The sequence below is a fragment of the Palaemon carinicauda genome, chromosome 42, assembly GCF_036898095.1.
Source record: "Palaemon carinicauda isolate YSFRI2023 chromosome 42, ASM3689809v2, whole genome shotgun sequence".
Classification (NCBI taxonomy): domain Eukaryota; kingdom Metazoa; phylum Arthropoda; class Malacostraca; order Decapoda; family Palaemonidae; genus Palaemon; species Palaemon carinicauda.
Genome location: NC_090766.1, coordinates 12,589,200 through 12,615,899, shown reverse-complemented (window position 1 = coordinate 12,615,899; position 26,700 = coordinate 12,589,200). Strand labels below are relative to the sequence as shown.

Here is a 26,700-nt window from a genome sequence, read left to right as displayed (position 1 = left end):
TCAGGAAGGATGCAGAAAATGGCTTACTCTTTTTTTCTGAACCTTAAGGAATCTTGGGTAGTCCAAGGAAAGTGTCGGAGAGTTTAGCACAGCAGAGGGTAAGGTGGTGGCACCAGGGGTTGCCTAATGTGTAAAAGTGTGAAGCTCACAGGACCGGTTCTTCTTGGAAAGTATAACATGATGATCAATATCATGGGAGAAATACATCGGGTGCATGCTAGCTTCATCTGTGGTGGAAAATGTGGGAGGTTGGGCTGTGGCACCCTAGCAGTACCAGCTGAACTCGGCTGAGTCCCTGGTTAGGCTGGAGGAACGTAGAGAGTAGAGGTCCCCTTTTTTGTTTTGTTTCTTGTTGATGTCGGCTACCCCCCAAAATTGGGGGAAGTGCCTTGGTATATGGATATGGATGGATGCTAGCATACGCCTCACTATGAATCCCCATAGATCTCTCGGACTACATATACTGATTCAAGCATAATTAAAAAATATTTAAAGCATCAATTATTGGCAAAAAAAAAAAAAATGAAGTCCAGTGATGTACTTTAATGTAAGAAGCTGAAAGGTAATACCAGTCAGGTTTGTGTTACAATTCTCCTCCTCCCCCATGCTTATCTTTCCCAAATTGATAATCTTATTATAAGACCAAGGGTTTTATTCTTCGTTGGAACCAAACTTATTCATCCATTACATATTACTGTACCTATAAGGAAAAGGAGAAATAAAAATCAAAATTGTACCACAGTTTACTGAAGATATACTTATTCAAATTAGTTATGAATAATTGATTACCTTTGTGATCAGCTAACATTAAAATTTTTCTTCAAAATTATTTTCCCTCATGTGTTAGGCTTCTTTTAGGGAAATTCATAAAAATACACTCAACAAAAACAGTTGAAGTAAAGTGACTGTAGTGTATAACCCACTTTAACGAGCAATGTTCATATCTACACATCGGTGATTAATCTTGAAACCAATTGCTATGTAATCCCTCCCCCATAAAAACATGAGAAAGTAGAGGAGACAAATAATCTCGTTGATACAATTGTTAAAATTTATCACATTTACTACATAAGGCATCTGAAATATTTTAGGAGGTTTCATTGATAAATCTACATCATTTAGAATTTCTAGCAACTCTAACTTCTGGAGAGATTGGCCAGATGAAAAAGTGGAGGCAACACATAAGATTTTTATATTACATTTTGTAACTTTAATCACATGAAATACATACAGCATTTTGTGAAGAAAAGGCTAAGGCCTTTGTTCATCCATCAACCTGTGATGCAAAGAAAGTTCTAATATTACTGGGTGATGCGATTGTACAGTTTTATTACTGTATGCTTTTATCAATATTGATCCATTTATCACTCTTGATATCCCTAAAAGATATGATATTAGTTCTAAATTGTAGGATGAAACTATCCTCATCCATTTCTGCAAATTTTTAAATCTAGTTTAGCAGATCACTAACCATCAATATAGTCTGTAATTCAAGTCTAGTACAGTACTACTTCACTGTTCTACAACCAATAAGACGTCATAGCAATCAGCAGGCATTACTAGTCAGACAGCAATGTATAAAAATGGAAAAATAATGTTAATTATCTCAACAATATTAGGTAGATTACTTTGTAGCATCCCTAGGGGGGCAGTGAATGTCAAAAGATAAATTCTGGTTAATGACAACACCAATGCCTCTTTGCTATGAGTCCCAAAGGCATCCTGATCCACTCCACTATCAATACATGTTTGGGCTGGTGCTTTCGAGAGGCATGAAGCGGAATAGGAATTATATTAAGATACCAGAAAATCTGATGTTGGTACTTTTAAAGACAGATTGTTGTACAGTGTTTTAATTTTGATACACGACATTAAGAATTTTCATCAATAATTTTTCCATTATTAACTACATTTCAAGATTCTAATGGTCAGATTATCTGGTCAAGTGAAGAAACATATCAATAAAAAAATACAGCGCAGTTTAATACTTGTTCATAGAGTCAAAGTACTTTATCCCAGAAAATACTCCTGTACAATTGATACTCCGCATTGATTTCCGATTAATGATAGGACTCCGAGATAATTTTTTTTTTTTTGCACAGTAACTTGATTACTCCTGACAACTTTGCATCCACAATAAGAAACAGTTTACAGTAGAGGAAAATAAAAGTATACTCAATATAAACAAGGTGTTTTTCTTATGGTATGGCTTATGTTTTACAAGGTGATACTAATTAAGCAAATTCACATTAGAACTTATTCCGGAGAACAAAATTTAAAAGAAAAACCTAAGTCACCTAAACAATCTCGGGCTTAAATAACTAAAAAGTTAGGTTATACCATCGTAATATTGTTGGTCTAAAAAAAATAAAACTTAAGGAAATACTGTTTATGGTATAAATTTACATTAATATACTAGTAACATAAGGCAAACATGTACCTACGGGCACTAAAGGATAAGAGCCGCCACCTCGCTGATATAATTCTACCAAAAGCGCAAAAATACCTTTTTGCTGTTAACAATCTGGCCAGTCTCATGCCCTGGAAAGAAGCATTTTTTGAAACCTAAAAACTTCCTTGAGAAAGAAAGGAAGTTTAGGTTACTGAATTTATACAAATAAATGTGCGAAGATGCATATATTACTATTGCAGACAAAATTACCATGAAGGCAAGTTTGTTTACTAAAAGAAATAGAGACAGTATTGACTGGCAAAAATATTATTGTCGGAAGTTATGGCAAAACTTGGAAATGAGGTGAAAAAAAACCTCGATAGATTACTAAAGTTTTTCAATTTAATTTGGACTACACAAAATAACTTAATATGCATAATTATGAAAGGTTACGAGTCCCGCTTTAGACAATTATACTTCAAAGTGTGAGCAACAGACAGACTGCCACGTGCAAAATAAGGTAAGCCCAAAGAGATAATCTCATTTTGCAGAATACCTTGTAAACATCTTTATAAACTGAAAAATATATATTTACTATGTATATACAGGTATGCATTTTCCTCGAGTATTCCTTACAGAGATACATGTACTACTCTAAATTAAACTTCTAATAATTTATTATTGTAAGAAATACAATGACAAACTCCATTACTACACTTTGTAAAGAATGTATATGCATTAACACCATCCGTATGTCCAAAAAAGTGAACATTTAAAAATTTATTCAAGTACACACTTTAAAAAGTCTTCTGTTACTGAATTGCATTTCAAAATGGAAACACTTACATTTTCATTGTCACCAAGTTATGTGACTGTTTAATAATTATTGTAGGAAAAAATCACTATTGTGCATTGATACCTGAAGTAAAACACCGAGTTAATTCTTTTACAACAGCGTAAAACAAAAGGTTTATTCATAATTCAAACTGAGACTTCTGCTGTACTGAACTTATGAAGCTTTAGAAAGTGAATGAATAAAATAAATTTAGAAGAATTAAATTTGGATACAGTATAAGCAACTGAACATTTGACTAAATCCCACGGTACTTTACTGCCTTCATATTCTGCTTATCAAAATAACGGAAAAGAAGTTTCCATTCAATAATGCAATGCTAATAATGTCGATAAAATTTTGACCTAAATTGGTATTAAAGCTAAAATAAATGATACCAAGAAGAAAGATAATATAACTATATCAGATAAAGAATAAAATAAGCACCATTGAAAACTTTTGCCAAAGGAATTATAATGCATAAACATTTTGATTTCCTGTTATTCCTACAATAGGACTTTTTCTTCTAGTGTTCCCTTTACATTTTACATGTATTGTAAATCCACAGAAGCAAATGATGGCTGCTAAGCTTGATCCAGAGCCATCAATAAATCTGCTCCCTGCAGCAAGTTGCCAATATTGGCAGGAGCATTGACTTCAAAATCCAACTGGGATAGTTCAGAGAGGCTTGGAATTGTCAAGTCTGGATCCACAAGGAGGAGGGGGTCTTGACGCCTACCTCGTTGGATAAAACTTTCTCCAGGAAAATTTCTTCCTCCTCCACCAGCACTATTGCTGCCATTATCGTCACCTCCACCACTTGCCCCACCTTTAGCAAATCCAGACGACATTTTCAGGGAATGTTGCCCCGCTTGCATGAAAGACCCTCCACTTCCTGTTAGTATCCGTAACTTTGGATACGATAAATGGCTCGATCCATCATCAGCTAGCAACATGGCAGTCATTCGATCTTGTGTTAAACGGATCGGTGCTGTAAAAACCTTAGCTTCTCCTCCTCTTGATGCATCTTCACTCTCGCCATTCAAGTTCTGTGTAAAACAAAACGGATGTTTTCACAAAAAAGTACATACTGTAGTTATTATCGTGATAATATTTTAACATCTGCACAGTAATATTTCATGCCTTACTTTGTTTATTGCATGGTTCATGGAATCTAAAATTTATTCTTTAAAAACAAAAAGTATTGGCCAGATTTGCTGGAACACAGGTAAAGTACGCTACCAAATAACAGAAAAAAAATCTATTTAAAACCTTTAAAAAGAACTATTACAAAGGGCACATAAATTATTAATCTCTCTGTAAAAACATGTCATTAAAAGGTTTTTGAAATTATGTAAGCTTACAAAAAAAAACTCAGGGAGCAAAATGCACACGAAAAAAATACAGGGACACTGCAAACACCAATCATGTCTTAATTGTACTGATAGCTCAAGAGTTCAGAGTGAACAAGCATAACATCTACTGAACTGTACTTGCAAACACAAATACATGTAGAAAGTGATGAGGAAATCAAACATATTAGAAAAAAAAGAACATTTAGCATTATTTTCACACCGTGAGGCAGAAGTTTCATTAAACTTCTATTCAGCATCATGCTAATAGCAAGCTAAAATATAGCCAATATAGTCTTTTTATTATTTTGCCTTTTTTATTTTATAGTTGCATGCAGACAAACACTCCAAGATACAGTGAGAAAGAAGCTATCAAATACAGTACTCTAAATAATCTTTGTGCTAAATGTTCTAATAGCATAATGAAACCAAAACAAATAATCATAATGAACAAGCACTAAGGTTTGACTTTAAAAGGATATGGTGCAGTGGTCCCTGTACCTTTCCTCCCTTGGTCTCAATATGGATCAAATGAGGACCAGGGGATATAGTGGTGCTCCTGGAAGGTGTGCAAGCAGGACTTGGTGGAGCTGAAACAGAGTAGCCTGCAGACTCATCACGACCACTCACCAGCAGGTTGCGTAGCACAGAATCTTTCCCTTTATGCAAACTCAATGGTGCTGATAATCCACCACCACCACCACCACCTCCTACCCCTCCTGGACGCCCACCACGTACTGTAATAGGCTCCTTGCTAATCAGCAATTGCTGCATGGTAGGAGCATACGGTGTGGTTAATTCACGTATTCCAGAATTATGTGACTGCATTTGTGGTACCTGGTGTTGTGACCCTTCTGGACTTCTTTGGGGAGAATGTTGTTGCTGTTCTTGGAGAGGAGAACGCTGCTGGCGATGTTCATAGATAAATGAGCAGAGTTTTTTATGGCCTAGAAGTGGAGATGAATTTGGAGAATGTTGGCGTTTAACAGATGTTGAATCATGTTGGTGTGAGTCAACGTTAATTAATGGAGGCGGTGGTTCCACTGTCTCGTGCATCATCACCTGCGGGGGATCATCTTCAACTAAATCGCCTCCTCCGTCATCTCCATCTAGAAAAAACAGAATAAAGGATATAAAATCATAGGAGTAACTGCAGAACATGTACTGTATCTCAAAATAATTAAAACCTTAACTATTAAATTGTTAGTTATACCTTGCATCCAAGTCCTTTTCATGCCACCTCAAAATAGATACAGAAAGTAATTTCTTTTATTTTGTATGATAGGAAAAATAACCTTGAGAGACAAGATTATGATTTCTTTCACTTTTCAATTTTTGTTTATGAATATTCAGACAAAATCTCAAATTTGTTACTCAGAAAGTTTCCCATGATATCAACAATTCAGGAAAGCTATCAAGTCAACCTTTATTAATAATTCAATAAAGTTCTTGGGTTACATGATTTATTGAGAATTTTAAGAACTGAACAATAGAATAGAAACATTAAAAGAAAGGTTTAGAAAAGCTCAAAGATTTATTCTTATAATGTGGTTCTTAAAGGACTATTTTGGGTGCTGGGGTTCATGTAAAGCACTTAATAGTTAAAAGTAAAATTATCCATACTGTACAGTAAATATATACATATATATACATATATATATATATTTATATGTATATCTCCTTACCTTTTCCACCAAAATGGCCGGGTAATACTTGATTTGGATCAACAAAACTCCCTCCACCATCAAGAAACTTGCTTTGCTGGTACTGACTACAATGAGGATCTGATGGATTTCTCGATTCCAAATTTTTCTCCGGCCCAGACCCTGCTATCGGAGGGTCTCTGTCTCTAAGTAACTGGGCCAAACTGGAATCTTCATCTCCATGCAGTAAGCTAGTATATTTTGAATTCCTAAAGAAGTACATATAACATTTTAATAAAAAAAAAAATAATTTCAACAATTAAACTATACTTTTTTATCTTGGTAAAATTGCACGTATTTTTATTCACCAACTTAGTGATGATTGGCTTAATGCTATGTTTATGCCATACAATTAGCAGGTGATATTGACCAAAACATTTTAAATATTTTATTTAAATTTCTCCCACAGATATGCTATATCATTAACCCTTTTACCCCCAAAGGACGTACTGGTACGTTTCACAAAACTCATCCCTTTACCCCCATGGATGTACCGGTACGTTCTTGCAAAAATCTTCTATTTAAATATTTTTTTCCATATTTTTGATAATTTTTTAAGAAACTTCAGGCATTTTCCAAGAGAATGAGACCAACCTGACCTCTCTATGACAAAAACTAAGGCTGTTAGAGCAATTTAAAAAAAATATACTGCAAAATGTGCTGGGAAAAAAATAACCCCCTGGGGGTTAAGGGTTGGAAATTTCCAAATAGCCTGGGGTAAAAGGGTTAATATTTTATTTAAATTTCTCCCACAGATATGCTATATCATTAATTTATAATGCTAACAAGTTGAGAGATAATGTAATTGAATACGTTAGCAACCTAAAAATAACTGGCACCATTTCCCAAAGCTAACTACAGTACTTGAAATACTTTTTTGTATACATGACAATGCACAGTGTGACTTAGTTTGACAAATTATGCTATAAAAAAGAGAGAGAGAGAGAGAGAGAGAGAGAGAGAGAGAGAGAGCGAGAGAGAGAGAGAGAGAGAGAGAGAGCGAGAGCGAGAGAGAGAGAGAGAGAGAGAGAGAGAGAGAGAGAGAGAGAGAGAGAGAGAGAGAGAGAGAGAGAGAGAGAGAGAGAGAGAGAGAGAGAGAGAGAGCTCTGTGTTACCCAATTGTTCATTATGAAATATTGTACCTAAACATTAGTTATTTTCTCTATTTTATTTTTAAGTTTGAAATAAAATCTAGTCTAGGAAATTTTGGCAATTACATCTTTATTATATTGTTAGTATAGCAGCTATTGAATTACATAAATAGCCACAAGTAAACCAAGGTTGATTAATACTGCTTTCAAGTACTTCCTGGCTTGGGTAGAGAGAAGATTTGGTCACTGATCATATGTACTGTATAAATAGTCGGTCTCTAGGACACTGTTCTGTCTCATTCATAAGCGACCTTCAAACTATGATTTTAAAAGCTCCACGTGTGAAAGTGCTGCCAAGAAAACCAGCTTCAGATATTTGCCCACCATAAAATAAAGACCGTTTTACCTCCCCATAAAGTTCCACACATGGTAATTTTCATTTAAGCCATATTTAGAAGAATATAGTGGTAGAAATTTTGATAATTAGGTTTTTTATAACATTTGGTGCAAAAATATATGGATAACATATAAAAAAGTTATACATTAAGTAGCAATCATCCAAAACCAATTTCAGGTCTTCACCTTTGCTAATTATCTGAAGACTTACAAAAACTTTATTTCATAAATTGTCAACTCTGCTTTATTATTAATTCAATTAACCTTTTTACCCCCAATGCTATTTGGAACTTTCCAACCCTTAACCCCTAGGCGTTTTTCTTTTTCAAGCACGTTTTGCAATATTTTTTTTTTTTTTTTAGATTGCGCTGACAGCCTTAATTTTCGTCATAGAGAGGTCAGGTTGGTCTCATTATTTTGGAAAATGCCTGAAGTTTCTCAAAGTTATCAAAAATATGCAAAAAAAAAAAAAAAAAAAAAAAAAAAAAAAAAAAAAAAAAATGCAAATAGCAGTTTTTTGCAAGGACGTACCGGTACGTCCATGGGGGTTAAGGGATGAGTTTTGTGAAACGTACCCGTACGTCCATTGGGGGTAGAAGGGTTAACATAAAGTATATCTAAAGGGGAAATTTGGGTTATCAAGTAAGTTTTGTTCAATATTACCAGGTAACTATATTAAATATGGTATAACAATTCTATTCGGACAATTTACATTAAACTAACTATTCAACCAGGTGTTGATTACCTGTTCAAAGGCATTTTAGTGTAGATAATAAAAAACTAAACATACAGTAGCTTTTAGTTCTCATTAAATATATTACTATTAAAACTACAAATCTTACAAATGCAGAGCCCATTTGTATGAACTTTTATAGATTTAAGGAATAATATAAAAGTGAACTTAAATTCATTTAATACTTAAAAGTACAAAACTATTTTTTTTGTAAGTAGATACATACCGTTTGCCCATAGGAAGACTGTTGGATAATAATATTGAGTCTGGGTGAGCTCCCCACATAAGGTCATCTTGGATCAGCATCAATGACTCGTTACTGAGTGGTATGAAAGGAGCCCTCATATCAAATTCATCCAAATCCATGTTTTGATTTTCAACCTTGAAAGAAGAATTAAACTTAATCACCACTTGGAAAACCTTTGAAGATAATATTAGCATACCTATAAGCGGCCGACCAACACCATATAATGTTACAACTATTCGTCATTTTGAATGTCTCCATAACAAAATACATGAGGCCGATGTAGTGACATGACATTAAATATATATTCCATCTAATGTAATATAAAATTGACTAGTTATGCATAAAATGCTGTTATACAGATGAAGTGCAAACCAATTATTGTTCGTTATGAAGTCACAAGTATTATAACTACATAATACTGCATTGTAAATATTGTCATTACAGGAAACCTATCAGGGAAGAAATGTGACATAGATAATGGCGTACTTTGGATATATTCTCACAAAAGGGAAAACATTGCTTATAGTCTTTAAGTTCAAACAATACCAGTAGTATTCATTATGACAACCAGTACACATTTTATTTTCAACTTTGAGATGAAAGCCTGTGGTTATTTCAGTGTTTGTAAACCCTAATGATTAGATCATACCTTCAGCTCTAAGTTTACGTAACTTTCGTGAGCCGTTTCATTTAGCTGTGTAAACAGACTCTCTGTAGTGCTTATTGGACGGCTACTTTCAACTACACGCTGAAATTAAAAGGAATATGTCATTTACCAAAACAAGTGCAACATAAGAAACATATCTTATACTTTGTATGTGGCAATTTTACACTCATGTTGCTACTGTAGTTCCATGCCAAATTAATAGGGGAAAAAATCACATGTGATCTCAGATAATGTTCCTTAAAATTAAAAGTAATTACTTCTCAGTTAAACTGCTGTACAGTATTAACATGAAAATTTTATTTAATCTTAGACACCCTAAAATAAAACTAAAACTAGGATTGTTTCAAAGGCTCTGCCTCAATTTCATAATACATTATTACTTACTCTTTGTGAAGGTTTACTTCCTGGAGATGATTGAAGCACTGCAGCTTGACTTATCAATGGTTTAGGAGGCTCTGGTGTGCGTAGACCACATACAGAACCAGGACTGCTACAAATTGACGGAGGACTACAACTACCGTTATTATTTACTGTAATCTTCCCTCCACTTAGTCTGTAAAGATAATTATGTTTCAGTTATAAATATACTATATCATATACAAAAGTACTGTAGATTAAAAGAAAAGATATACTTTTGATAATCATTTACATAAATCTAAGTGCTGAAATATTAGATTAATATCCAGCATAGCTTCTGATGATGATGATGATGATGATGATGATTATTATTATTATTACTTGCTAAGCTACAACCCTAGTTGGAAAAGCAGAATTCTATAAGCCCAGGGGCCCCAACAGGGAAAATAGCCCAGTAAGGAAAGGAAAGAAGGAAAAATAAAATATTTTAAGAAGAGTAACATTAAAATAAATATTACCTATATAAACTATAAAAACTAACAAAACATGAGGAAGAGAAATCAGATAGAAGAATAGTGTGCCTGAGTGTACCCTCAGGCAAGAGAACTCTAGCCCAAGACAGTGGAAGACCATGGTACAGAGGGTATGGCACTACCCAAGACTAGAGAACTGGTTTGATTTTGGAGTGTCCTTCTCCTAGAAGAGCTGCTTACCATAGCTAGAGTCTCTTCTACCCTTACCAAGAGGAAAGTAGCCACTGAACAAATACAGTGCAGTAGTTAACCCCTTGAGCGAAGAAGAATTGTTTGGTAATCTCACCGTTGTCAGGTGTATGAGGACAAAGGAGAATCTGTAAAGAATAGGCCAGACTATTCGGCGTATGTGTAGGCAAAGAGAAAGAACCATAACCAGAGAGAAGTATCCAATGTAGTACTGTCTGGCCAGTCAAAGGACCCCATAACTCTCTGGCGGTAGTATTAGCACAACTTAATACTGCACTAGACTTAAATGGTTTTGATCTTCCATCTTGATGCATTTGTTGTAGGATTGAACAAAAACTACGGAGACTAGCTGTGGCCATGAACTATCCAGTCACCCCCTTAGGGGCGAGACCACTTAAGAGACCAGCAATTGCTTCAGGATATCCAATTTATTTGTGGAACCATCTCAGAAAGGCTATTTAGTTCAGTTTATGAGAGGAGCCACCTCTTTTGGCAACAAGATAAACTAAGACACATAAGGAATGGATGTAGCTTCTGCCTGCTTCATGGATTCACAACTGCACCAAGAGTCGTGGTCTATTGACCTTTGAATAAAGTCTCTCACAGTGGACCTGTTGGTAGCTGCAATCAGTACGTGCCCAGTCTGTCTTAAGAGATCATTATTCTGTTAAGATGAACTATGGGACAAGGGGAAGAATAGAGGGTTCAGCCCAGTTTAGAGATAAATATAGTAAATACCAAAGAAACTGTCATAACGACAGTCAGTCAGGAACCTGATGACTTTGACACAAACCATATGAAGAGATTTTGTGGTTACCTGAGGAAATGAACAATGGTGTACTTGGCTCAACAGGACAATCTTACCTTGTTTCTGTTAAGCCCATTCCATTAATGTAAAGAATTTTTATGTCTGCTTTTTACTGAATATTACATGAAGGAATGACTTCACCACCCTCTAGGGAAGCTTTTATTTATTTTTAAGCATTGGTTAATCCCTGTAAGAGCTATGTGTGTTTGTTCAGTGGCCCACTTAAACTATTGTATAATTAAATCTGTCATATCAGTTCCATGTCTATTCTATTTCCTTTTCAACCTGTGAAGTTTGTTTTATTTGTTCCTTTTATATACCATCCATAATATATATTTGTGTTCATTAAGACATTCAAGAACCATGGTTTTGAAGAGCCAAATGCTTTTGTAGCACATACTTCTAAACTTGTTGAAACGTGAAGCCAATTGCTTGGTATCAAACTTTTGAACCAACTGTCTGAATGCTCTTCCAGGCTGTTGTGGTGGCCTACGTGGTAACGTCCCAGACTGGGGTTCGAGTCCAGCTCAAACTTGTTAGTTCCTTTGGTGGCTGCAATCTCACCATTCATGTGAGCTAAGGATGGTGGGGGGGGGGGCTAAAGGTCTATCTGCTAAATCATCAGCAGCCACTGCCTGGTGCTTCTTGGTTCTAGCTTGGGTGAAGAGGGGGCTTGGGTGCTGATCATATGTATAATATGGTCAGTCTCTAGGGCATTGTCCTGCTTGATAAGGCAATGTCACTGTCCCTTGTCTCTGCCATTAATGAGCAGCCTTTAAACATTTAAACTGTTGAGGAAACTCATACTACTGAGTGACTGCCTCAATGAAACTATTTTTTAATGACAGGAAACTAGATGGGTCTATGAAGGATGAAGTTTTGCTTAAAACTCCTGACCTGGAGTTCAGTGTGTCGAGTCCTAGGCTCTTGCGCCAGTTTTTTGGCTTAATTGGTTTAGACTTTCTATTATAGCTATGATAGGATGTGACTAAAAGCAAAGGATGTAAATGTTCCATTTCTTTAAGTCTTAGATAAAGCATATCATGCAAGCCTGCTTGAAGAGTAGAGTTTCAAGCACACTCCAATTCCAGCCAAAGGTGGAATTATATTTTTATTAGTTCCTTGAACTAACAGAGATAGAATTAAAGGTCCTTTTATTTCCTGAATTGGTGTACTGTACTTCCACTCAACAAATAGCTTCATCAAAGCTAAATATTTATTCAACAACTAACTTAACCATCTTGATCTATGTTACTATAGTCCATTTCTTTTATCGAGGCAGATTTGCACCGACTCGCAGCGGTGCCCTTTTAGCTTGGAAAAGTTTCCTGATCGCTGATTGGTTAGAATTATCTCGTGCAACCAATCAGCGATCAGGAAACTTTTCCAAGCTAAAAGGGCACCGCTGCGAGTCGGTGCAAATCTGCATCGCTAAAAGAAATTGACTATAGATTGTTCCACTGCATTATGGTATTGCATACCATTATCTCAAACATGTGTTCCCTCCTTTTCCTAACTACATAGCAACCAAACTTTGTATTCCGTGCCTGTTCCTGAATTTCAAGATCTCATTGGGCTTTTCATAATCATGAATTAACTTCAATTACAACTCTACTTTCTATCTTTCTTACTTTCTAGTTTTATGTTTAAATGATTGTGATTACAAATACCCCTCAAATAAAATTGCACACTAAAAAATACCTCTACAAGAGAATCACAAGTAGTACTTAAAATAAAAGGTATGCCTTTACAAAGAAATTACCACAGGGTGGTTTTCAATGTGAAAGTAAATCACAGGATATACATTATTAAAGATAACTTTTCATATATTGTACTGTATTTTGGTAAGATAAACCATAAAATTAATGTATTCAAAAGTATTTGGCAATTTATTTACTACTGTATTAAGAAATTGCATCTTTATTCCTGGTAGAATAGAGTGTTAACCCTTTTACCCCCAAAGGACATACTGGTACGTTTCACAAAACTCATCCCTTTACCCCTATGGACGTACCGGTACGTCCTTGCAAAAAACTGCTATTTACATTTTTTTTTTTTTGCATATTTTTGATAATTTTTTGAGAAACTTCAGGCATTTTCCAAGAGAATGAGACCAACCTGACCTCTCTTTGAAAAAAAATAAGGCTGTTAGAGCAATTTAAAAAAAATATACTGCAAAATGTGCTTGAAAAAAAATAACCCCTGGGGGTTAAGGGTTGGAAATTTCCAAATAGCCTGGGGGTAAAAGGGTTAATAGAAATGATTAAATAATACAAACTTTGAAATTTAGATAAAGTCTGGTTAATTTACCTATTGCAAGCTTTTCCTCGATCTGTCACCTCATATTCGTCATATTCTGAGTTACTTCCCGGTTCCAAGATGTTTTCAGGTATGGCTGTAGGGCTTGAGAAAAGGGCACCATCCGTATACGAGATTGGGATGTGGGTAAGCACATCATCCAGTTCTGGCTTGAATATGGGTACTTCTAAGGGTACACATGTGTCACCACCAGATGGGGCCAAATGAGTCAGGTCGTCAGGCTCATCTTTGAGTTCTATGTAAAGAGAAATGAGGGTTACAAAGCGGGAATGAATCACACTGCTTAATCTAAATATTTACTGAATGTTACTCTATGATATACAGCTAACTACTTATCTACAATAAGGTATGTATGTATAGGCAACTTTAAAATATAATAGTTATCCAAAAGCTGAACAACATTAAATCTACAAACTAGACTTTTATATAATGAAAATAATCATTTTCTTATGAAGTTGTAATGAATCAAATAGACTAAAGTCCATTTCTTTTAGCGAGGCAGATTTGCACCGACTCGCGGCGGTGCCCTTTTAACTCTGAAAAGTTTCCTGATCGCTGATTGGTTAGAATTATCATGTCCAACCAATCAGCGATCAGGAAACTTTTTCGAGCTAAAAGGGCACCGTTGCGAGTCGGTGCAAATATGCCTCGCTAAAAGAAATTGACTATAGTTAATAATTGAGAAAATACACAAATGATCTAGGGTTTCCCATTAGCATGATGAGTGGCTATCCCTACCAAGTTTAGCAGAGCATACGTATAAAGGCTAGAAGGCCAATACTAGGCAAGAAAATGAAATAAAAGTTTCCTTCTAGGAAATTTCATTTATTGAATGTAACTTTTACTAGACCTCCCCTGTCCAAGAAGCTGCCCCGTTAAATTGTTCCAAAAACCACTTCACTCAAAATAAAAAATGGAAGACCCTGAGACCTAAGAATTGAGTCTTTCAATCGAGAAACATGCCAAGCGCCATTTTTAAAAAGTGTCAGAAATCGCGATTGAAAAATAATAATAATAATAAAAATATTAATAATAATAATAATAATAATTATTATTATTATTATTATATTGATAATAATGATAATAATAATGATAATAATAATAATAATAATAATAAAAAATAATTTGAAAATTGGCAATTTTCAATCGCGATTTCTGACACTTTTTAAAAATGGCGCTTGGCATGTTTCTCAAATGAAAGACTCAATTATACTTCAATGTAAAATAAAAGTTGATTACAAAAAGGCCTAGAAGGAGTTTGGAACTAAAGATATTTCTTTCCTCTCTCTCATTACGCCTTCTAACAATATTAAGAATACCTTTGGCAGACAAGAATTAAGGGAAGGAAGAATTAGATGGACAGCTTCTGGTGGGGAGGGTCTATAGAAAGGTGGAGAAGGGAGCTGGTACCCGACTTGGTGCCTCAGCCAATCATCTCTTAGAAAAAATCCTGTAGGTACCACTCTGGGGGAGATGCACCAAAAACAGGAACCAAACTAAATCTCGGAATAAAAATTTCAGATTGTCACTGGCTGAGACTTATCAACTCTCCCCTCCTCTATTGGAAAAAAAAGGAAACTTGAATGGGAAACACTAAGAAGGCAGTGAAATGAATGAATAAAACAAAAGTAGGTCATGCAACATTTTAAAGAACTAATGAACAGTAGTGACATTAGGAAACAAGGAAAGATTAAGGAAAATATTTGACCAAAGTCAGCTTTAATGGAAAATCTTCTTTTAATTTTATAATATAGACAAAACAGATGAGAGGTTTTCAGCCTTTATATATCTATATCTCAAACTTCCATCAACATGAATCTTCTGCAATGAGAAAAAAAAATTATATTACTAGAACTGTAATATCAAAAAGGTAAAAACCCAGTTAGGAGGTAAACATAACTTTTTGATAAAAGTGAGTGCAATACAGGCTAATCAGAATGAAGGTGAAAATCCAATAGCACTTATTGGATGAAGACGAGAAGTGGGGGAAAAACAGGGATAATACTATTTGTACAGCTATGAGAGAGAAACCTGCTAAAGAAAAAAAAAAAAAACTGGGAGAACCACGTTTGTATTTCTCACCTACGCCAAATGGTTGATCATCTGGGAATATAAGATAGCCCTTGTTCATCTCCTCAGTACGAGGGGTGAAGATCTTGGAAGTGGCTGCCACTGGGGTTGGAGGTTGAGGTGGCAGAGCTGGAGCTGGAATAACTCGGCTGACAGGTGAACTTGCTGGAACACCATTCACCACCTGTGTCAGATGAGCAGGAAAGAACAAAGCAGGTATTACACGACTGACACACGACCAAGTTGATGAGAATTAAATGTGCACACATACACTATAGTCCATTTCTTTTAGCGATGCATATTTGCACCGACTCGCAGCGGTGCCCTTTTAGCTTGGAAAAGTTTCCGGATCGCTGATTGGTTGGACAAGATAATTCTAACCAATCAGCGATCAGGAAACTTTTTCCGAGCTAAAAGGGCACCGCTGCGAGTCGGTGCAAATATGCATCGCTAAAAGAAATGGACTATAGTGGTGAACAAGTGATCTTGTAGCAAATAAATTTTTAATACTACTCATTATCTTCAAATGCTGTAACAGGCAGAGGGTATGATTTTTAAGTGTCAGTAATTACCAATTACTAGTTCAGAGATAGTGTTCAATAATCTTTTTATTGCCCAACAGTTGGGTTTTGGCTTGAAATGAGTGTTCAATGATCTTTTTATTGCCCAACAGTTGGGTTTTGGCTTGAAATACCATGAACAATTTTGAAAATACATCTTCTGAAAATTTAACCATGATCTCTTTTTAATAGTTTCTACCCATACCCTACTTAGAAAATAAGTGCCTCACCTTTGCTTCTACTTCTGGCTTAGGCTGCAGCACTTTGTGTGTAGCAGAAGTTGGTACAGAAAGTGCCACAGGTACAGCACTGTCCAAGGGTTTCGTCGATTTGTTGTTGATACTTTTACTGCAATTCAGGAATTGCTGCTCCGATAGAATCTCACCTGGTGATTCTACACCACTGCAAGATAAATTTTTCTATAAATATTTTTATTTCAAATGATAGCAAAAAAAAAAAAGTCATGATTTTTAAACACAACTAAATCAATTAAGGGATTTTGACAAAGGAAAAATCTATTTCTGGGGAGATACCTGTGACGCTCGGTGAAAAGGGTCCTTCCTTACACTTTTCTGATAAAAATACTTCCAACAGAAGGATGAAGTATTTTTATCAGAAAAGTGTAAGGAAGGACCCTTTTCACCGGGCGTCACAGGTCGACCCAGAAAAATTGTTTTTCCCTACTTTCAAAACTCAAAATTTTATTGAACAAATAATAAAATATAGCTTTTGTCAACATATGGTCTTCACTTCTCAGCAGACAACACCAGAAATGTAAGAGCTTTATGGTTAGTCCTAAAGATGAGGTTAGCCTCGTTCTCTTTATTTTACGCCGGCTGATGCTTGTAACCATTCAATGCTAGGTTGAATAGAGGGTAGTAGGCTGCTATCAAAACATATTATTATTATTATTATTACTAGTCCAGCTACAACCCTAGTTGGAAAAGCAAGATGCAATAAGCCCAAGGGCTCCAACAGGGAGAAATAACCCAGCGAGGAAAGGAAATAAGCAATAAATAAATGAGAAAAAAATAACAATAAATCCTTCTAAAAACAGTAACAACGTCAAAACAGATATGTCATATATAAACTATAAAAAGACTTATGTCAGCCTGTTCAACATAAAAATTATTTGCAAGTGTTTCACCAATGACCTACGATTAATATATATATATATATATATATATATATATATATATATATATATATATATATATATATATATATATATATATATATATATATATATATATATACATATATATATATATATATATATATATATATATATATATATATATATACATATATATATATATTATATATATATATATATATATATATATATATATATATATATATATATATATATATATGAATAAATAAAATGTAGACTTTAATCAACCTAGAGGGAAGGCAGGATTTAGATTTGGTTATTCAACTACTGACCATATCCACGTATTAAACCAGCTAATGAAAATATCAACAGAGCATGAAAAACCACTATGTATGGGATTTATACACAATGAGAAAGCTTTTGATTCTGTCAAAACTTCAGCAGTAATGAAAGACCCTCAAAGACAAGGAATAGATGAATCTTATGTTAGAACACTTAAAAATATCTATACAGGAGGTACAACAATCCTAAAACTACATAAAGATATTGTGAAAATAATGATTGAGAAAGCAGTTAAATAGGCAGCCCCATCTCTCCTAACTTATTCACAGCCTGCCTAGAAGACGTTTTCAAGAATTTAGATTGGGAAAATGTAGGGATTAATAAAAGATTGCATTGAGAAAGTAAAAATTGACTTCTGACATGGCATAAGAATGGATCCCAATTGTAACCCGAGACTTCCTGTATCACTGTGTGTTTATATATATATATATATATATATATATATATATATATATATATATATATATATATATATATGAATATATAAATATATATGAATATATAAATAAATATACATACACATTATATATATATATATATATATATATATATATATATATATATATATATATATATATATATATATATATATATATATATATATATATTTTCAGGCATGATGGCTTTACATGACAAACTAGTAATAACAATGAACAGTCAATTATATACAATGTATGATATAGTGTCCCATTTCTTAGAATTTGCCATCCAGTAATGCTGGTACCAACTTTATTCAATATAGGTTTTATTCTTTTTAAAAGATTTCATTAATGAAGTTTCACTTCACCACTCATGAATATAGAATCCCTGAAAACAGTTTCACTTAAACCGGAAGACCCTCAGGGGACGCTCTCCTTACTCCTGGGTTAGTCCTCCATAGAAAACGGAGGTAGGGTATACTACACAAAACTGGTCGGTTGAGAGGAGATTACAGGTAACTCCTAAGAAAGTAGTTCGAGGTAAGTCTCTGTGTTGGAACAATCTGCAATTCGAATTTCATGTAGTTCTTAACATAGGAAACTACTCTTTTATGTCTTCCCAGACATTATGTAAAGTAGAAAGGAATAACCAAGTTGAAGGTATCCTGTTGATGTTTAGTCGTAAAATGACCCTCGGGAAATATGTGGATACCCATCTTACTTTTTAGGAGGAATTCTGTACACTATGGAAAATGAAACTTGACTTGTCTATTGTCATGACTTTGTTACTTTAAGTTTACTACTTTATTGACTGCCTTCATTTTCCCTCCTATCATTAGTCCAAACTATCGAAATATTTGAAACCAGAAATTTCTCCTTCCTCAAAATATGGGTCGCTATTTTGCAAAAAAATACAGGCCCCATCTCTCAAAATCCTCAAAATCTTACGGGTTGCTACTTTGCAAAAAATACAGGCCCCATCTCTCAAAGACCTCAAAATCTTATATGACACTGCTTTGCAAATTTTAAAGGTCACTGCTTTGCAAAAATACAGGCCCCATCTCTTCAGTCCTCAAAACTTCATTGATAACTGCTTTGCAAATATGCAGGCCACATCTATTAAGTCCTCAAAACCTTATAGGTCACTCACTGCTTTGCAAAAATACAGGCCTCATCTCTTCAAAGTCCCCAAAACCTTATGGATCACTACTTTGCAAAAATATAGGCCCCTATCACAAAAAGCTACCGTTTGCCAGGAACTAATAAGATAACACAAATTTAGATAGTGTAGTACTTTCTTTCATATAATTCTCCTCTCTATTCCAATTTGTATCCATAGATTGCATGTGTTATAAACTGTGTTAACTTGTATCACAATAGTTCATTAATGCAGTTAATGGATGTACATGATAGTCAATTATTGCATTTTGATTTCCTATATTTTCTTATAAAATAATACATTGATGAGGAAATTTACATGTTGATATTTTTAAGCAATTTATATGTAATCTTCAGACTTGTGTCTTGTACTAAAATGCCTAAAAAATGAAAACGTACAGTTAATTATTCATGAAATCTACCTTATTCTTTTTATTAGCCTACAAAAGAAAAATATCTAGTAGCTAAAAGTGGGTTCAAGTTATCAAAACTTCAATTTCCTCTACGTGATTAAAGTATAGATTTTACAACATACGAGATTCTATGGACATATAATTATCTGTTCCTTATATGGATGCGTGCAAAAAAAATTTAAGACTTTTCTATTTCAAATTCAACATAGACGTAAAAAAAGACGCGATTTTCAACTTGTGATAAAACAATCTTCCATTTTAAACCCTTCATCATTCCTATCCAAGGAAAGCGAGTCTTAGTACACCCATTAAAATGCTTCGATTTTTTATTTTCAAAGATTTTAAGATGTGGCCGATGTGGTAACGTCCCTGACTGGTGAACGCCAGACTAGGGTTCGAGTCCCGCTCAAACTCGTTAGTTTCTTTGGTCGCTGCAACCTCACCATCCTTGTGAGCTAAGGATGGAGGGTTTTTGGGACCCTATAGGTCTATCTGCTGAGTCATCTGCAGCCATTGCCTGGCCTTCCTTGGTCCTAGCTTGGGTGGAGGAGGGGGGGGGGGCTTGGGCGCTGATCATATGTATATATGATCAGTTTCTCGGGCATTATCCTGCTCGATAGGGCAATGTCACTGTTCCTTGCCTTTACCATTCATGACCGGCCTTTAAACACGTAGACGTAGACCATAACAATCTCCGAGAAATATTCGATTTTTCCTACAGAAAAGTGATTTACACCTTTACCATGTACTGCAACATTTTTTAAGGCAAACACATTAATTATCTTTCAATAATCTTAAGCAGTCATTACGCAAGCCATGAAATGGTCAGTCTGTTTAAAGTCAAGCGAGGCAATTAATTATAGTGATAGCATTTACCATCATCAATCACCATTATTTACTTTTCGTCTGAACATATATTTAACTGATTTATTTCACTGAGACATCTTTAGCAAAATTAAGAGGGCAATCTCGTTTTCCACTTTCTTTTAAACTCATCTATTTTCATTTCACTTTTCTCCAAGTCATTCTCTCTCATTCATTGCCATTTCGCTCTCATTTTACACCATTCTCATTGCACTTTTGGCAGCGCAGTCGGGGTTTTCTCTTTGTTTTTACAGCATCCTTTCAGCCTCAGGAACGGACACCTTTTGTTCCCTTCCATCCTTTTCATAGTCTGTCTTACTTGCTTTACAAATTTTACAGGGCTTCTTATTTCTCTCTTTTTAAAAACGAATAATATACGGCTAATATTATGGGGAAACTAGAATCATATTCATGGTCAGTAAAATCCTCCAAAATCAAACCATTGTTCTCTAGTCTTGGGTAGTGCTATAGCCTCTGTACCATGGTCTTCCACTGTCTTGGGTTAGAGTTCTCTTGCTTGAGGGTACACTCTGGCGCACTATTCTATCTTATTTCTCTTCCTCTTGTTTTGTTCCAAGTTTTATCGTTTATATAAGAAATATTTAAATGTTACTATTCTTAAAATATTTTATTTTTCCTTGTTTCCTTTCCTCACTGGGCTATTTTCCCTGTTGGAGCCCCTGGCCTTATAGCATCCTGCTTTTCCAACTAAGGTTGTAGCTTAGCAAGTAATAATAATGATAATGATAATAATAATAATAATAATAATAATAAAATATTGCACTCTAACTCGAGCCTATATCTGTCATAATCAAATTGCCTCAATATTACTTCATAATCTCGTATGGGTTTCTTTGCTTAATCCAGGTAAATCACTGATTAATAGCGGTATTATTATTATTATTATTATTATTATTATTATTATCCAAGCTACAACCCTAATTGGAAAAGCAAGATGCTATAAGCCCAGGGGCTCCAATAGGGAAAATAGCCCAGTGAGGAAAGGAAATAAGGAAATAAATAACTGAAGAGAACAAATTAACAATAAATCAATCTAAAAAAAAGTAATGTCAAAATAGATATGTCCTATATAAACTATTAACAACGTCAAAAACAGATATGTCATATATAAACTATTAGCAACGTCAAAAACAGATATGTCATATATAAACTATAAAAAGACTCATGTCAGCCTTGTCGACATAAAAACATTTGCTCCAACTTTGAACTTTTGAAGTTCTACTGATTCAACCACCCGATTAGGAAGATCATTCCACAACTTGGTAACAGCTGGAATAAAACTTCTAGAGTACTGCGTAGTATTGAGTCTTATGATGGAGAAGGCCTGGCTATTAGAATTAACTGCCTGCAGAGGTAAAACGTATACTGCACGTAATTATAATGCAAACCAGTGCTTCTATTATGCAACGGATCGGTGGGAAAAATTAGATTATCTTGACCAATGAAATACCTTGGCTACAGTTAAACAAAACTATATTTATTCTCTCTCTCTCTCTCTCTCTCTCTCTCTCTCTCTCTCTCTCTCTCTCTCTCTCTCTCTCTCTCTCTCTCTCTCTACACACATATACAGATACACACAAATTTATATTATATTATAATATATATATATATATATATATATATATATATATATATATTATATATATATATATATATATATATACACACACACATATATATATATATATATATATATATGTGTGTGTGTATATATATATATATATATATATATATATATATATAAAATGTGTGTATATGCGCGCGCGCGTGCGTGCGTACGTGTAAACGCGCAGAATATGTAGGATAAAACTCGAAATAATAATTTCCTCCAGATATCTTTCATGAATGTTTTCTATAAACTGACAGTGACATGATATTTAAATACCTGACTACCAGGGTATTTTTTGTTAGCCCTAACTGCCGATCTATCTAAATCTACATAACTATTGTCAATTTTTTTTAGAGAGGCAGATTAGCACGGACTCAGCGGTGCCCTTTTAGCTCGGAAATGTTTCCTGCTCGCTGATTGGTTGGATAAGATAATTCTAACCAATCAGCGATCATTATACTTTTCCGAGCTAAAAGGGCACTGCTGCGAGTCAGTGCAAATGCGCCTCATTAAAATAAATTGACTATAGGTATAAACCATTTGAATGTACATACAGTATAATTATTATTGATACTTCGATCGAAGTTGATAGTCCAGTAAATATACATTTACCAGATCCATTAGAATGCTAATTATGTAAATATTAACTGATAATAACTAAACCTATTGCAAAGACTATGAGAGGGGATAATATTAATGATAAATTCATATACTATAGTCCATTTCTTTTAGCGATGCATATTTGCACCGACTCGCAGCGGTGCCCTTTTAGCTCGGAAAAGTTTCCGGATCGCTGATTGGTTGGACAAGATAATTCTAACCAATCAGCGGCGATCAGGAAACTTTTCAGAGCTAAAAGGGCACCGCCGCGAGTCGGTGCAAATATGCATCGCTAAAAGAAATGGACTATAGTCAATGATAGGTACAGTTAACTTCATTAATTCCGATACACTTAATGGGAAGCTTAGGAGACGTCTGATATTAATTCTATTAATTTTAACAAAGTGATGTAATAAGAAATATTGCTGTTTAGTTAACAGCATTTCTTTAACAATATAAATGCTTTTAATTCCGTGTTTACGAGCTCAACAAACCGCTTTACAGGGATTCGGACAAACAGTTTCTCTTTGGTTAAACATAACGTTACCTGTTACAATATGCAGATACCAGACGTCTCCTAAGCTTCGCGTAAAGTGTATCGGAACTAATGAAGCCAACTGTACCATGTGGGTAATTTACATTAGCGAGGCTGACGTACTGTATGTTGTCATTCATATGGATATAATATTCTCTCTCTCTCTCTCTCTCTCTCTCTCTCTCTCTCTCTCTCTCTCTCTCTCTCTCTCTCTCTTCTTCGCATTGTTTCCTAAAGCCTTTGGTTATATGACTTCCCCCTTGAAAGGACGCTGGCACAACTTTTATAATGATTAAAACTCTCCTGTTTATATATATGGTAAGCATAACAGGCACACTGAAATGGCCGTTGTATCCCAAGGTGCAAGAAGGTAGTACAACTTTTATAATGATAAAACCTCTTCTATGTAGAGAAGTGTCGTAGTATCCCAAAGTGCAAGGCAATGGAGAACATGTCGCCTCTAAGAGGACTGCAACTACAAACCCAGGCGTCTGCTCTGGGAAATTGCAATTGCAATACCGACTCAACGTGGGGTCGATCAACTCAATAATACGGGCCGAAATTGCAACAGCCGACTGTGAAAGGCAAAGCCAACACAAATATCTAATGAAAGGTGGGTCGGTGGAGGGATGCAGTGATATTTACTGGGGGGGGGAGAGAGAGAGAGAGAGAGAGGAGAGAGAGAGAGAGAGAGAGAGAGAGAGAGAGAGAGAGAGAGAGAGAGAGAGAGAGAGAGCACTTTGGTAAATCATGTTTACGAAATGTTTATATGAGATACAATATAAAGACACTTATACATATTTACTGGGGAGAGAGAGAGAGAGAGAGAAGAGAGAGAGAGAGAGAGAGAGAGAGAGAGAGAGAGAGAGAGAGAGAGAGAGAGAGAGAGAGAGAGAGAGCACTTTGGTAAATCATGTTTACGAAATGTTTATATGAGATACAATATAAGACACTTATACATATTTACTGGGGAGAGAGAGAGAGAGAGAGAGAGAGAGAGAGAGAGAGAGAGAGAGAGAGAGAGAGAGAGAGAGAGAGAGAGAGAGCACTTTGGTAAATCATGTTTACGAAATGTTTAAATGAGATACGAGATAGGACACTTATAGAGACCACGTCATAAGATTGCGTTATATTTCTCACTTCTATAAGAAATGACCCATTCTTCCATAATGTACATTACTGTTTAAATCAATAAAAATAAATATGGATTACTCCAAGTACTTCAGTTTATATAAAAAAAATCTAACACTTAATTGAATGACAAGAAAAATGCAGATTATTTTCATTGTCTTTGATCGTCCTGATTCGCCAGACAAGATTAGTATCTGAATACAAGCAATAATGTGTAAACATGTTTTAGCACTGAATCTCGTTTTTATTCTCATTAATTAACTTTAGATTTGTTCAAAGCTTTTATATAAAGACAGTAAACATCCTTTTTACACTGACTTATGTTCATAAATAACGAGGCTATTTAAAATATTTAATCCAATAAGCAATGAACATCCTTAGCTTAAAAGATATATAAACAATATTATATAACTGTGCACACGCATAAACATTCAAAAGATATAACCCCTCAGTAACCGATTGTTCTGTAGGTAAAAGTAAATACAGACGTAACGAAAACTAAATAATTAAATGGCTTTCCATGGGGATAACTTACGGGATATCCATTACAAAGTGCCCTGCTATGGCCTATGCAACGACAACAACAACAAGGATAAGGATAAGGGGTAAGGACGAGTACCCCTGGATACAATCCAGTTTATAGCCCTAAGGAAGGTACTCGGGAAGGGAAGGAGTAAGGGAAAAGGGAGAAAAAGAAATATAGGAGGCGAGTAAAAGAGAGGGGGCAGACCCTCGTGCAATGTTAGGTTGATTAACGGGCCACCTGATAGGCAGCCAAGAGTGGATAGGAAGTGAAAGGACGAGAAGGGAGAGGAAGGGTTTTTTGGTTCATGCATCTAGCCCTGCTGCAAGAAGAATGTCTGATGGACCTATTCGAAGGCAAAAAAGTTATGATGTCAAAGCAATGAAGTTAGTTATTGAAAATTAATTTGATTTATTAATTAAAGATATTTATTTACGTTGTTTCTATGCAACAAATCACTCTGAAGAGGGCAGCTTCCGTAATGGTTCTTTGTACTGCTCATTTTTTTAATCATGAAATAAAACAATAAATACCATTTCAGGTTGCTACTTACCGAATGACCTTCATAATCAGCTAGTTACTAGAATATGACTTTCATAATCAACTGGTTACAAGAATATGGTTTTCATATTCATCTGGTTTCTAGCATATGACCATATTCAGCTGGTTACTAGCATATGATCATATTCAGGTGGTTACTAGCATATGATCATATTCAGGTGGTTACTAGCATATGAATTTCATTTTCATCTGGTTACTAGCAACTAACGTTTACATTCAGCTGGGTACTAAATTTAGCTTATGATATTCATATTCAGCTGGTTACTAGCATTTGACCATATTCCGGTGGTTACTAGCATATGACCATATTCAGCTGGTTACTAGCAAATAACTTTACATTCAGCTGGGTACTAAATTTAGCTTATGATTTTCATATTCAGCTGGTTACTAGCATATGACCATATTCAGCAGGTTACTAGCATATAACTCACATTCAGCTGGTTGCTAGCATATGATTTTCATATTCAGTCTGCTTACTAGGGTATGATTTTCATATTCAGCCTGGTTACTAGCACATGACTTTCATATTCAGCTGGTGTATAACATAGTTTAAATTATACCTAAATAACCATCTAGTTATAAAATGGCGACTCTACAGGAGGAACGACTGGACTTCTGCCAGTTGGGAAATTTAATTCTTGACTCGTCGTTTGCATTTCAGTTGCATTTTTGAAGCATTAGTGTTACAGTAAAGTACAAAGCTTTGTACTTGGTACCAGTCTAAAAAACTTGCAAGTTTACCCAAATTATCTTTGATTTCTCCTAATTTATTATAAAAGCCGACCACATTGCATTCTGTTTTTAGTTAAGAAGTGAATAAGCCTTCTGAAAGCATTTTAAACATTATAGAAGCTGTTTGAGCAAAAATCTAGCAGGGATTTTAGCCTTCAGGAAGCGTTGTTGAACATTGTAGAGGCACTTCAGTATGTGCAAGTGGTTGTCTACACTTCAGTATGTAGCCAGTGATTTTAGCCTTCAGGAAGCGTTTTGAACATTGTAGAGGCACTTCAGTATGTGCAAGTGGTTGTCTACACTTCAGTATGTAGCCAGTGATTTTAGCCTTCAGGAAGCGTTTTCAACATTGTAGAGGCACTTCAGTATGTGCAAGTGGTTGTCTACACTTCAGTATGTGCAAGTGGTTGTGTAGCCAGTGATTTT

General features: G+C 35.0%; 1 protein-coding gene across 1 annotated transcript in view; it reads right to left on the bottom strand.

The window, feature by feature from the left end:
* Nucleotides 1-731: 731 nt before the first annotated feature.
* The window catches only part of LOC137633009 (uncharacterized), a 104,611-nt gene continuing 78,642 nt past the window's right edge, over nucleotides 732-26,700 (bottom strand). The window contains exons 3-11 of the mRNA XM_068365177.1: nucleotides 16,480-16,668; nucleotides 15,702-15,873; nucleotides 13,611-13,854; nucleotides 9,798-9,966; nucleotides 9,396-9,494; nucleotides 8,726-8,880; nucleotides 6,262-6,488; nucleotides 5,078-5,685; nucleotides 732-4,273 (exon numbers count right to left, since the gene is read on the bottom strand). Coding sequence (XP_068221278.1) covers nucleotides 3,809-4,273; nucleotides 5,078-5,685; nucleotides 6,262-6,488; nucleotides 8,726-8,880; nucleotides 9,396-9,494; nucleotides 9,798-9,966; nucleotides 13,611-13,854; nucleotides 15,702-15,873; nucleotides 16,480-16,668 — 2,328 coding nt within the window. The 3' untranslated portion in view covers nucleotides 732-3,808. The remainder of the gene's footprint in view (nucleotides 4,274-5,077; nucleotides 5,686-6,261; nucleotides 6,489-8,725; nucleotides 8,881-9,395; nucleotides 9,495-9,797; nucleotides 9,967-13,610; nucleotides 13,855-15,701; nucleotides 15,874-16,479; nucleotides 16,669-26,700) is intronic.